At 39.6% G+C, this 11,908-nt stretch overlaps 1 protein-coding gene across 1 annotated transcript; it reads left to right on the top strand.

Moving 5' to 3' along the window:
* The first annotated feature begins 1,273 nt into the window (after positions 1–1,273).
* Positions 1,274–11,654, top strand: cdc7 (cell division cycle 7 homolog (S. cerevisiae)). The gene is made up of 12 exons (XM_030159431.1): positions 1,274–1,465; positions 1,774–1,864; positions 4,009–4,095; positions 4,227–4,362; positions 4,853–4,946; positions 5,060–5,202; positions 5,290–5,620; positions 5,760–5,867; positions 6,806–6,981; positions 7,259–7,341; positions 8,077–8,226; positions 10,061–11,654. Exons 2-12 carry the CDS (start codon positions 1,774–1,776, stop codon positions 10,450–10,452), a joined length of 1,791 nt encoding a protein of 596 aa, XP_030015291.1. The 5' UTR covers positions 1,274–1,465; the 3' UTR covers positions 10,453–11,654.
* The last annotated feature ends 254 nt before the right edge of the window (positions 11,655–11,908 follow it).

Genomic DNA, 11,908 nt, shown 5'->3' with positions numbered 1-11,908 from the left:
ATATGGAAAAGAAATAAAATGTAGCAATGAACATGCACTAAACAGAACAGTTAAAATGGTAGATTAGACAGCCAAATATTGTTAAGTATCTTGCCATCATTCATTTCTGGGTCTGAACCTGTAATTGTGTATTTGTCACAGTTTGCTATAGCACAAATTTGGATGCAGCATCTTTGTACTCAAGTATCAGATGAGGACAGACAAAGCAACAAATAAAATGTATTTATATTATGGTGGTGCTACGACCATTTATGTATCAATGGTTATGTCAGCTCCTAATGTTCTGAAGTGCACATAAAGTAATCAATTAGATGAAAGCCCACAAATATGTCTTCTTTAGCTTTACTAATGGATTGCAAGAAGCTTAAATGTACACTCTTCTACTTTGGAGTGTGACATTTAATAATAATAATAATAATAATAATAATAATAATAATAATAATAATAATAATAATGGACTGGATTTCTATAGTGCTTTTCAAGACCCCCAAAGTGCTTTATATTAATGATCCATCATTCATTCACTCTCACATTCACACACTGGTTGTGGTAAGATACATTTGTAAGTTACAAATGTATGTAGGGGAAGTGTCTTGCCCAAGGTCCCAAGGCGGGATTTGAACTGACAACCTCCTGAGCCACAGTAGTGGACAATAAAAGCACCTATACTCTATTTATAACCCCTTTATTTGTCTTCAGTGTCTGCCTCTGATCATATTTAACACAGGATGAATGATGTTCATCTAAATTTGTAGTATCTGTAATAACATGTTTAATATCCGCCACGCTGTTTCACCACTGACAGTGGTTTGTTTGGGTTTTTTTTCCATTGAATATAAAATGTACAGCTGAAACCTCTATGCCCAAATTTTAAACACTGTTTTAAAGTGTCTTTTTGTCTCATCCAGTGAAGACTAATTGCAGTGATTTCTGCTGAAAATACTGACAGATTATCAGGTCGTCTGTGATGGATATTAATATTACTCTGTTTTTTTTAGCCGACTTTATATACTATTAAAAAGTTACACAAATCTTTAACAGTAAGATGAATATGGTCTGTGCCAATCCTTCATTTTCTGCTTGGTTGGACGCTCTAAATTTGTTGATTGGTTAGCTCGGAGTCCAGCAACTGATGACGCTGTGAGTATTGTATGAGTTGATTGGCTTTTACTTCTTTGCCTGACACGGTGACCACCAATCACAGCAGTGCGTCCCTCCTGTTACACGTGATCTGGGCTGAAGACACGCGAGAAGTCGTGACATCACTTTTAGCGCGGAGTTTGTTGTTGGCGGAAAAACTATAATGCAAACTCTTAAGTCTGTCTTTTGTCAAGTATTTTAATCATTCAAGCTGTTTTTTTCTACACTTGTGGTTTCACGGCTATAGCACATGTTTGGTAGCTTTATGTCGCTTTCATGAAACGCTCATTCGAGAAACATTTGTACCAACAGACCGTCCAAAACAGTAAGTTTCGCTTTGTTTTCGTAATGGATTAGGCTCACTGAGTTTAGCTAGGCTAAAAGTAACAAACATCCTCGGTTTACATGTACCTGATGCGTATGTTATAGTAACATGTTAGGTTATAAGAATGACAGCACTTTAATGAAACTGAAGCATATTCATTTGTTTGACTAACAAAAATTTGCTAAATTCACCTTTGTCAGGTACTAATAATTTCCTCACACTGACCAAAACAAAAGTGATCTCAAAGCGATGCCGATTGTCCAAAACCTTTTAGACATTTTTGTCTCAGTATTCTTTCTGTTTTTCAGATGGAGTTATCTCCTCCCTGCAAAGATGGTATCAGCACAGACGGTTGTATCATGAAATCGGATGGAGGCCAGAAGAAAAGCAAAATTTCAAGTGAGTTATTCTAAGTATTTGTGACACTGGGAAACGCGTTTTACCGATGTAAAAGTAAAGCATGAAAAGCAGGAGTGGTTAGTTATTGTGCACTAAAATGGTGCCGTTAGTGTTTTACTGTTATACATGATGATTTTTGGATACATTTACCTGTTGCATTGATGTGTATGTTGCAGTGTTTAAGGGTACAGTCCATAAAGATAGGATGCTGTGTAAAATGTAAATAAAATGCAAACGATTTGCAAATCTCATGAACCCATAGTACAATTGCCTTAGTCGTATTTTTTCAGGTCACAGCCAAAATGAAGCAGCAGTGTTTGGAGTGTAAGGTTATGCAAATATCTCAGTGAGGCCAAAAATATGACTTAGGCAATTATGTTATGTGGCTAACAATATTTTATTCACAATAGAACATAGAAAACTTATCTTACACAGCACTGACACTACACAGGGGGGGTCACAGGGAACAGTTTTGGCCCCTTTCCTCTTATCAGACAGCACTGGTAACTGGCACCTGAAACATTTGTCCAACAAGTAATTGTAATTTTGAACCTCATCAATGATGATAATTATAGAAAGTACAGAGAACTGATGCAGAGCTTTGTAGGCTGGTGCAAGAGGAACTGCCTTCAGATCATTGTGGGAGAAAATCAAGGAGCTGGTGGTGGACTTCTGCAGTGGCAGACACACTCAGAACATTCAGGGACAGGACATAAAGATCATTGGATCAAATTAGTACCTAGGTGTTCATCTGAACAATTAACTGGGCTGGACTGACAATAAAAATTCACTTTACAAAAAAGGACAAAATAGTCTATCTGCTGAAGAGGCTGAGGTCATTCAGAGTGCAGGGGTGTTCCTGAAGACCTTTTTAGCAGTCTTTTATGGAGGACTCTGCAGGGGCAGTAGCATTTACACAATGAACATGCTGTGACTCAAGAAGCTGATCAGGAAGGCCCACTCTGTCCTAGAACAATATCTGGACCCAGTGGAGGTGGTGAGTGTCAGATTGATAGCCAAGTTATCATCTCTTAAATACAGCTCCCACTCCTTACAGGACACTTTAGCAGCACTGAGCAGCTCAGGGACAGATTTTGCACCAGCACTTTGTGAAGGAGTGTTTCCATAGGTCATTCCTTCCTGCTTCTGTTTGTCAGTGCACCCAATAAACCACCACTATCAAACGCGCCAGTACAGTATCAGTGCAATGTTTTTTTTCTTCCTTTGTGGAAGAGTGTTATCATGCATTAGCCTCCTTATTACCCACAAATTATACTGCTTTACATGTTGTATTTTATATATCTCATCTACTGTGGAGTCTATGGACTCTTTTACTACTACAAAGCTATAATGTTGTAATAGTCTGTGGTTTAGCATTATCTTCATGCTGAAATAAACAAGACCTTTCCTGGAAATGGACACTGACTGCATGAGAGCATATGTTGTTCTAAAACCTCTACATGCCTTTAAGCAGTGATGGTGCCTTTCCAGATGTGCAAGTTGCCAGTTCTATTGGCACTGCTAACCCCCACTCCAACAGAGATTTAGGCTTTTGAATTGAGCACTGATAACAAGTTGGATGGTTCCTCTCGTCTTTAGTCCAGGGGACACAACATCCATAGGTTTCCTTTTTTTTTTTTGTTACCAGTGAACAGTTTTCCACTTTACCTCAGTCCATTTTAAATATGTTTTGTCTCAAAGAAGATAACGGAGTGGCTGAATTAAGTTGACATGGCTTCCTCTTTGTATGATAGAGCATTAAGAGCATTTGTGAATGGTACAAGGAACTTCATTCATGGACAATGATTTCCTGAATTGTTTCTGTGCCCATGCAGTGATCCAGTGATTCCATTTTAGAGTTATGTCTGGTTTACAGAAACAGGCTGGTTTTAAACTATTTGACAGGGAGGAGGATGAGAATTTACTCAACCCATGAAGCAACATTTCGTCCCTCAAAATAAACACATTTGGAGTTACGTGGTTTTCAGTGGACAATGGTTAGGGATGAAAGATTTAATCAGAAAATGAACCTGTCAGACAAATGTAATGAAGTAAAAATATTGTACAATATTGTTCTCACTGTTGGTAAAAACCCTTTGACTGCCCATAACTCCCTGTATTTGCTTGTGTTTATTTTCTTCCAGAGGATGTTGAGGTTGACGTAGAGTATCTCTACAAAGCTGTTCCTCAACTCGCAAAGATTTTCCGCATCATAGACAAAATTGGAGAAGGTACAATTCTTTACATAATCTTTCCCATACATTTGATAGATAATACAGTTTCAGCACTTTAGAGTTTTATGTAGATAAAACACGTAGTCTTGTAAATGAACTAATAAATGTGATCTGTATCTCTACACCAGGAACCTTCAGCTCTGTGTACCTGGGTGAGGCCCAGATGCATGATGGGACGAGAGAGAAATTTGCACTGAAGCACCTCATACCGACCAGCCATCCAACACGTATTGCTGCTGAACTACAATGTCTCACTGTTGCAGGGTGAGTCCCACCATATGAGATTTCATACTGTTGAGTGTATATTTTGTCTTATTTGTGCTTGTTTTGTACATTTTCTTCTGATGTGATATCAAGTTCCTAAACCTCCAAGTATGAGATAATAAACATACGGTACTTTTATTTCTGTTAATTGTGAGTGGTTGTTAGTTCACTTTTTCTGTCGTTTTGCCTTTTTCTATGTAAGACCTAATTGAACTATTTAATGTACTGCGTTTTGAGGATTGACGGTTTTATATAGACAAGGACAGACACATTTTCTGTCTTTAAGGTTATTTTTATACCATAGTAAATTGTTGTGTGGGCTCCCTGTTTATTTAGTGTTATGTGACTCAGCTGGACTTCAATACATTAATGACTGTTCTGGCAAAAATGCAACATCAAGCTCACTCATTTATGCATGGCTGCGTGTACACTCATCTATGACATTTGGAGGAGACGTCTTTCATCTCTGTGTGTCTGTTTCCCTTTACAGAGGCAGAGAAAATGTGATGGGAGTGACATACTGCTTCAGGAAGGAGGACCAAGTGGTGATCGTCATGCCCTATATGGAGCATCAAGCTATAGTGGTACGCAACACACAAATGGTATTTTCTTGTGTAGTTACTCTTTCTGAGCCAGTGCTGTTTTTTTTTGGTTTTTTTTAATGAATATGTACTTGTGTGTAAAATGTGTTCATCAGGACATCATTAGCTCTCTAAGTTTCAAAGAGGTCCGTCTGTACATCTACAATCTGCTGAAGGCCCTGAGACACATCCACCATTTTGGTATCATTCACCGTGACATCAAGCCAAACAATTTCCTTTACAACAGAAAACGCAAAATGTGAGTAATTATTGCGTCTCTATGTTTGACGTACATTTCTACTTCTGGTTGTGTGATGTGATGGTCTGTATCCTGTGACGATGACAGGTATGCCCTGGTGGACTTCGGCCTGGCTCAGGGAACCGCTGACACTCAGATTGAACTGCTGAAGGTGGTGAAGCAGAAAGCGTCACAGAAGGGTGGTGGGTCCACGGGGAAACAAGACCCCACACAGCGGAGTAAAGCACCATCCAGACTCCCCACGAACACCACCACAGCCTCCACATCTGTACCTCCTCCTTCACTGCAAACAGCGGCTCTGCCTCCACCATCCTCCACCACCACATCCGCTTCCACCGCAAGGAAAACACTTGTTAAAAAAGCACGAGTTGTCACCTCCTCTGTCACCACCTCCACCTCTCGCACAAAGCACCCAAAGGTGTCTTTTTACTTTGTCTATTAAAAACAAAACTAGGGTTATTCATTATCACAACACCTCTTCTGTCAGTCTTTTTTCTGTTCCTGTACTCATGTATTAATTTTTGCTAAATTCTCCTGTTTATGTTTATTTTTTCTAGGATTTGTCACGACTACACAAAGTGTCACGGCCTGTGTTTGGAGAGAGGAATCTCAACAGCTGCACTCCAACTCCCTCCACCACCAAACAAGCAGCCATTAAAGCAGAAGTAAAACAGAATATGATGCTTTCTTTAATACTGTCATCTTTACAAATATGTCTCTACTTTTTCTCTCTCACTGCACCTGAACAGTTGTTCAAGTAACAGACAAATATTCAATTACTAAATGAATCACCAACTTTTGACAATCAGTTTTTTTTTTTACTTTCTGATCCCAGCTTCTTAAATTTTAACACTTTCTGTCACTTTACTACGACAGTACACTGGATATCATTGGGATCTGACTCAAACAAGACTTTTGAGAACATCATCTTGGGTTGGTTAGCACCGTGGCCTTACAGCTGGAGTGTACATGTCCTCCAGGTGCCTCCCACGGTCACTTAAAAGGCTAACGGGTCATTCAAAATAAGTGTGAATGTGGCAGTGAGTGGATGTTTGTCTCTATAAATCAGCCTTGTAATAAACTGGCAACCTGAACAGGGTGAACCCCATCTTCACCTGATGTAAGTTCTGGTCATAAGCGATTACAAAAAATGAATGAATGACTCTTGGGTTTTAAGAAGCACCAATTGACATCTTTCAGTATTTTGTTGTGTTTCATAAAACAAACAACTAATCAGTTAATTGATATTGAGCTGAAATAGTTGAAAGTGAAACCCAGTGAAAATAGTTGGTTGCAGACTTATCTTTCACACATCCCTACCTACCAACTAATGTTTATGTTAAGATGGCTGTTCAGAAGTGATTTCAGTAAGTATTATTTGTAATTTGATCAGTGAAGAGGGAAAAAGGAGACATTAATATTTATGTCGTGCTATGAAAACTGAGCAGCTTTTTGCTCCTTTTTCACTCATGGAATGTGGACTGTATAAGTAGTTTGGTTTATAACAGATATATAATATATATTATAAACTGAGAAACCTTACAAATGAGTAAATGCTTCATAATGTATAGATTTTTTAAATCCTTTTTTTTTCTTTGTTCAGTTGATGAAGTCTGGTAAAACAGATGATCCAGCCAGTCGGAGGTACACCTCGACCAGCCGGGGGCCACTTCCTGTCAGGACTCAGGGAACCAGTCAGAAACCTCAGAGGGCCGTTCACCAGAGCCTCACCTGTAACTGCTACCGGACTGACCGAGTCTGCAACATCTGCATGGCAAGGTTAGAAACCACAGGAATTTTATAAAGGAAACTTCTACAAACCCAGAGTAAACATAGGCATGAATTCATGAAACTCACCATAATGTTGTGTGAATTAGAAGTGAAACATTTTATCTCTGTTCATGTCAGAAAAAGAAATTATATGTAGTTAGTGTTACACAGTCTAATGTTTAATTATTCATTAGTATTTGCTAATCTTGTGGGTTTTGTAGTTGTTTAAGCTACCGTTCACCTCAGGATTAATTATGTATCTAATATTTCATGTTCTCATCGATAGGAAGCAGCAGTTTGCTCCCAGAGCTGGAACCCCCGGCTTCAGAGCACCAGAAGTCCTGACCAAGTGTCCCAACCAGGGAACCGGTGAGTATCTCAAACTATTACCGCATTTTCACTACATGGTACCAGCTCGACTCGGCCTTTTTGCGTTTCCATTACGAAAAAGGACCTGGAATCTGGTACCCGGTACTAGTTTTTTGGTATCGCCTCCACCGAGGTTCCAAGACTGGGGACCAGATACTAAAAGGTGACGTGTAAACACTGCAGACCACTGATTGGTCAGAGAGTTGTCTCTGTGACCCGCCGTTTTACAAAAAACAGATGTGGAATTTGACAGTAAATATAGCGGTAGGTTAATCCACATGATGACAGCCCACAAAACTACACCATGGTCGGTCGAGGAGATTCAGTCTTTGGTGGCCGACGTAAAAATTCAGCGTGAATGAGCTTGACGAGACAACATGCAATGAGTGAGTTTATCAGCGACTCTGAGTAGACGACATGGAAGTAACACGCCGCATCGCTATGACGTCCAGGTACTCTAAAGTCAGTAGTATCCTGTAATGGAAACGGTCTTCAGGAATAGGACCTGGTACCCGAGTCGAGTTGAGCCGGTTCCATGTTATGGAAACGCGGCATATTACTGACACATTATTGGGTTTTTTATTCATACATCATGTCACATCTTATATCTGTGCCCTGTTGCTACAGATTTTATGCTCACATAGTGTTTTTTCCCACATTAATGAGGTGTTTCAGAGATTATAACAAGTAGCCTGAACTGACTTCTCTTCGCTCTGTGGTTGTTTCCTCCTGTAGCTATAGACGTGTGGTCGGCCGGTGTGATTCTGCTGTCGCTGCTCAGCGGTCGTTATCCATTCTTCAAGGCCAGCGATGACCTGATCGCTCTGGCTCAGATCATGACCATACGTGGATCTGAAGAAACCATCCAGGCTGCCAAGACGTTTGGTTTGTGTTCATATTTCTGTCCCTGTAGTTCTGTATTACGACTATGACATGCTTCACTACAGTCAGGTCATTTAGGGCTGAGCTACAGCAACAAGGATAAAAAAATTCAACAAATCTAGGTTAAGGTTAGGTTTCAAATGAAGTAACAATTAAGAACAGGTCTGCTGATCACAAATTTATTGAACCCAAGAGTAGTCATGTAAACTGGTATTAATATAGAGTGAAAATAAATGAATATACACGTTACTAAGTAGTACATCATGGCTCAACAGTGAGTCGAGTGAGTCATCGAAGTTCTGTTCCCTTACGGAAAAACTTGTTGACCCCATAATAATCATTAAGAGTAAAGCTGCAAGAGCTAAAATTAGGGGGTAAAGATCAGAATTCCACCCTCATTGTCCTGCAGCTCTTTATTCTCAGTTCAAAGTGAAAGGCTAAAGATAAAAATAGATGACGCTTAAGCCACTGCTGTTAATGGAGAAGTGAAGACACTCCTCCAAACTCGTGTGTTTAAACACAGAGTAAAGTCACATCTGACAGAATCTGAGCAGTGATTGGTAAATACAGCTATTATCCACATCTGTAATTAGATAAAATCTGCATCATGGAGTAAAAAAACAAACACAGGGAAGGAGTCGATGTAGAAGTCTTGTCCTCTCAGACCACGTCAGTCACAGCTTACTGAAAAGTATTTATGGAATTTTTCCCCAATGATGCTAAAATATTGTCAGTCACAGATAGTTAAGGTCTGTCTCTGAATATTCTTTGAGAAACTTTATACTTTGGCTTAATTCTTCAAAGTATTTAAGTTAAACCTCCTTAAGTGTAAAGTTAACAAGTTTAAAGTTTTGGTGCAACACAGTGAACTAAGTCTAGGCTTGGTGTAAAAAAAAAAAAAAAACAACAGATATTTTCATCATTTATAATGTGCAGAAGTAATTTGAGTTTAAAGGTGCTCGAGACTTTCGTGACCAATTTTTCATCAGATCTGTAAAACCTCAGTCATAGCCTAAGTATCACGAATCTGTAAGTCTTTCTGTCATTACTCACCTGAATCTCTTGCATTACGGTGAACAATTTCAAAGTGCCATCCACCATAAACAAACCATGTGTTTACAAACCGACCTGGGAGGTCACTCGGGCATCTTCGGAATTTTGTCGCAATGTGCATTGTAGGAAACAGAGGTTCACGCAGCCACCTGACAGCGGCAGCGCAACAATATAGTATTATGAATGAAACAAACACACGGAAACGGCTGGAGGAATATGCATAGAAGGAAGGGAGCTCCTGCCGTTTCTGATCGTGTCTGTTCCAGCTGCAGCTGTCAGGTGGCTGCGTGAGCCTCCCTTTCCCACAAAGCATGTCACGACAAAATTCCGAAGATGCCCAAGTTACCTCCTGGCTCGTTTGTAAACACATGGACTGTTTATGGTGGATGGCACTTCGAAATTGTTCACCATAATGCAAGAGATTCAGGTGAGTAATCACAGAAAGACTGACAGATGCGTGATACTTAGGATATGACTGAGGTTTTACAGATATGATGAAAAATTGGTCACGAAAGTCTCCAGCACCTTTAAGATATGATCGTTGGTGCAGTGTGAAGTTAAATAAAGATAAAATAGGTTTATTTGTCACATGCTCAGTTATGCATAGTACAATACACAGTGGAATGTGTTTTTATACCTGCAGCAAATAGTAAAATAGAAAGAAAGACATGCAGCACAAGATTTAAAAAATTATGAGAATGATGTGTTGGACATGAATTTGGAACATCCTGTTACCATTAGACGTCTGTGCATAAACCGTAAACCTGTTCTGATCGGTGTTCAGGTAAGGCGGTGGTGTGCAGTCGGGAGCTGCCACGACAGGACCTCAGGACGCTCTGTGAGACTCTGAGAAGACGAAGACCTTCACCTGACGATGAAGTCACACCGCTGACCAAAGCCGACAGAGACTCCACCGCAACCACTAATCACCACAAGTTCCAAGAAGACACGCCCACACACTGGCCCACTGACTCAGAACAGCAGCAGGAACAAAACACCTCCACCGTCACACAACCCGCCTCAGACACACACAGCAGGGTGAAGGAGGACCACCGGGGCTGGGACACAGTTCCAGACGAGGCCTACGACCTGCTGGACCGACTGCTGGACCTGAACCCGGGCACCAGGATCACAGCCGCCGAGGCCCTGAAGCACCCGCTATTCAAAGACCTGTGACCCGGACCCAGACCTCCACTGTGAGAAAACCTTCAGTAAATACTTTGTATATTTTAATACCTTTCAAGTCTTAAATACAGACGATAAGAACAGGTTTTTAAAAGGGCTTCATTTGTGTCCTGTTGACCAAGATAATATTGACTTAAACTGACCAAGCTGTGGCGTCAGAGGGTAAACAGTTAAAACCAGATGTTTACCTGCTGGTGAAATTCCACTGACCTCCATTGTGATGATGCCAAAAGAGCTCCACTTCAGGCTATGGATGCATCTGGAATGACGCCTAAAAGATTTTGTTTCGATAAGTAAAATGTGTTAACAGGCAGATTTTCTACCCGTTAACATGATGCATTTTATTAAATTATAGGGATGAACCTATTGCAAAATGATAGCCAATGCTAATACAAATGTTTTACTTTATATTTTGTTTTTATTTATCCCTCCTTAACAAAGAAATCTTCATTATAAATATAAAAATAGTTAAAATGTTCATGTCTTTTAGCCCTTCATTGCATTATCTTTGAATGAGCACAGACACAAACATACAGATTTCTGGAAAAACATTTAATACAACACAACAGATAAATATCTTCCACTGCCATTGATGTATAGACATCGTTTATACTGATGTCTGCTCAATATATTGGTGCATCCCCGGCATATTAGATCCCTGTCTCAGCCAATGCAACCTCCATTCTTGTCTAATACGGGGTTAAAAAGGAGGTTTGAGACACTTTGAGGCTTGGCTGTTCTCAGTAATTTACACATTTGCGAATATTGCTGATGAAACGGATTCAACCGCCCATGAACATGTGCAGGCGCTGATTTAATTCAAGACACATTGTTTTGTTGTGATAACATGATGCCAAAATGTCTCAAGGCAAAGACGGTGTTAAAACACAAATCCTTGCTGAGGTTACTTGTGCAGTTGTTCCACAGAAATTCACTGGAGTTTTTAATTCCACGTCTTGTGATGGATCTTTTTAACCTGAACTTTTTGGGGATTTGTCAGTATGTTGTATGAATGTGAAGAATGCAATTTATTTTGAAGTTGTGTGATTTGTACATGTATATTTGATGTGAATAATCCTGTTTGAGCTGTTATTTATATGGCTGAAATACAGCATCTGCCTCAGTCTTTTAATAAAATAAATAAAGGCAGTGACTGGATGGAAGAGGAACTGGAGCCAGTTTTAAGTCTTTTTCAGCCTTAAATGTGTTTTTTTTTTTTTTTTTATTGGTATTGAAAATGTAGTAACTTATGAAATTAAAGTGACATTAACCCTTTCATGCATACTGGTCACTACAGTGGACAGTTATTCTCCAGCTGTTCTCTTGTATATTCATGAATTTTGTTGTTTTAGTTCCATATCAGCCAACACAGTGAACACTTACACATCATCCCATACACTGTGATTCATACAATTAGTATAACTTTGCTGTTCTTGATAAATTTGAT

Source organism: Sphaeramia orbicularis, chromosome 17 (genome assembly GCF_902148855.1).
Source record: "Sphaeramia orbicularis chromosome 17, fSphaOr1.1, whole genome shotgun sequence".
In the NCBI taxonomy this organism is placed as follows: domain Eukaryota; kingdom Metazoa; phylum Chordata; class Actinopteri; order Kurtiformes; family Apogonidae; genus Sphaeramia; species Sphaeramia orbicularis.
This window is presented reverse-complemented; position numbering and strand designations above follow the sequence as displayed.

Bases quoted from the DNA above. Each gene is read 5' to 3' on its own strand.
- cdc7 (XM_030159431.1), top strand. From the start codon at position 1,774: ATGGAGTTATCTCCTCCCTGCAAAGATGGTATCAGCACAGACGGTTGT. The intron at 4,363-4,852 runs GTGAGTCCCACC...TTCCCTTTACAG, and splicing joins CAATGTCTCACTGTTGCAGG to AGGCAGAGAAAATGTGATGG. The intron at 7,342-8,076 runs GTGAGTATCTCA...TTCCTCCTGTAG, and splicing joins GTGTCCCAACCAGGGAACCG to CTATAGACGTGTGGTCGGCC.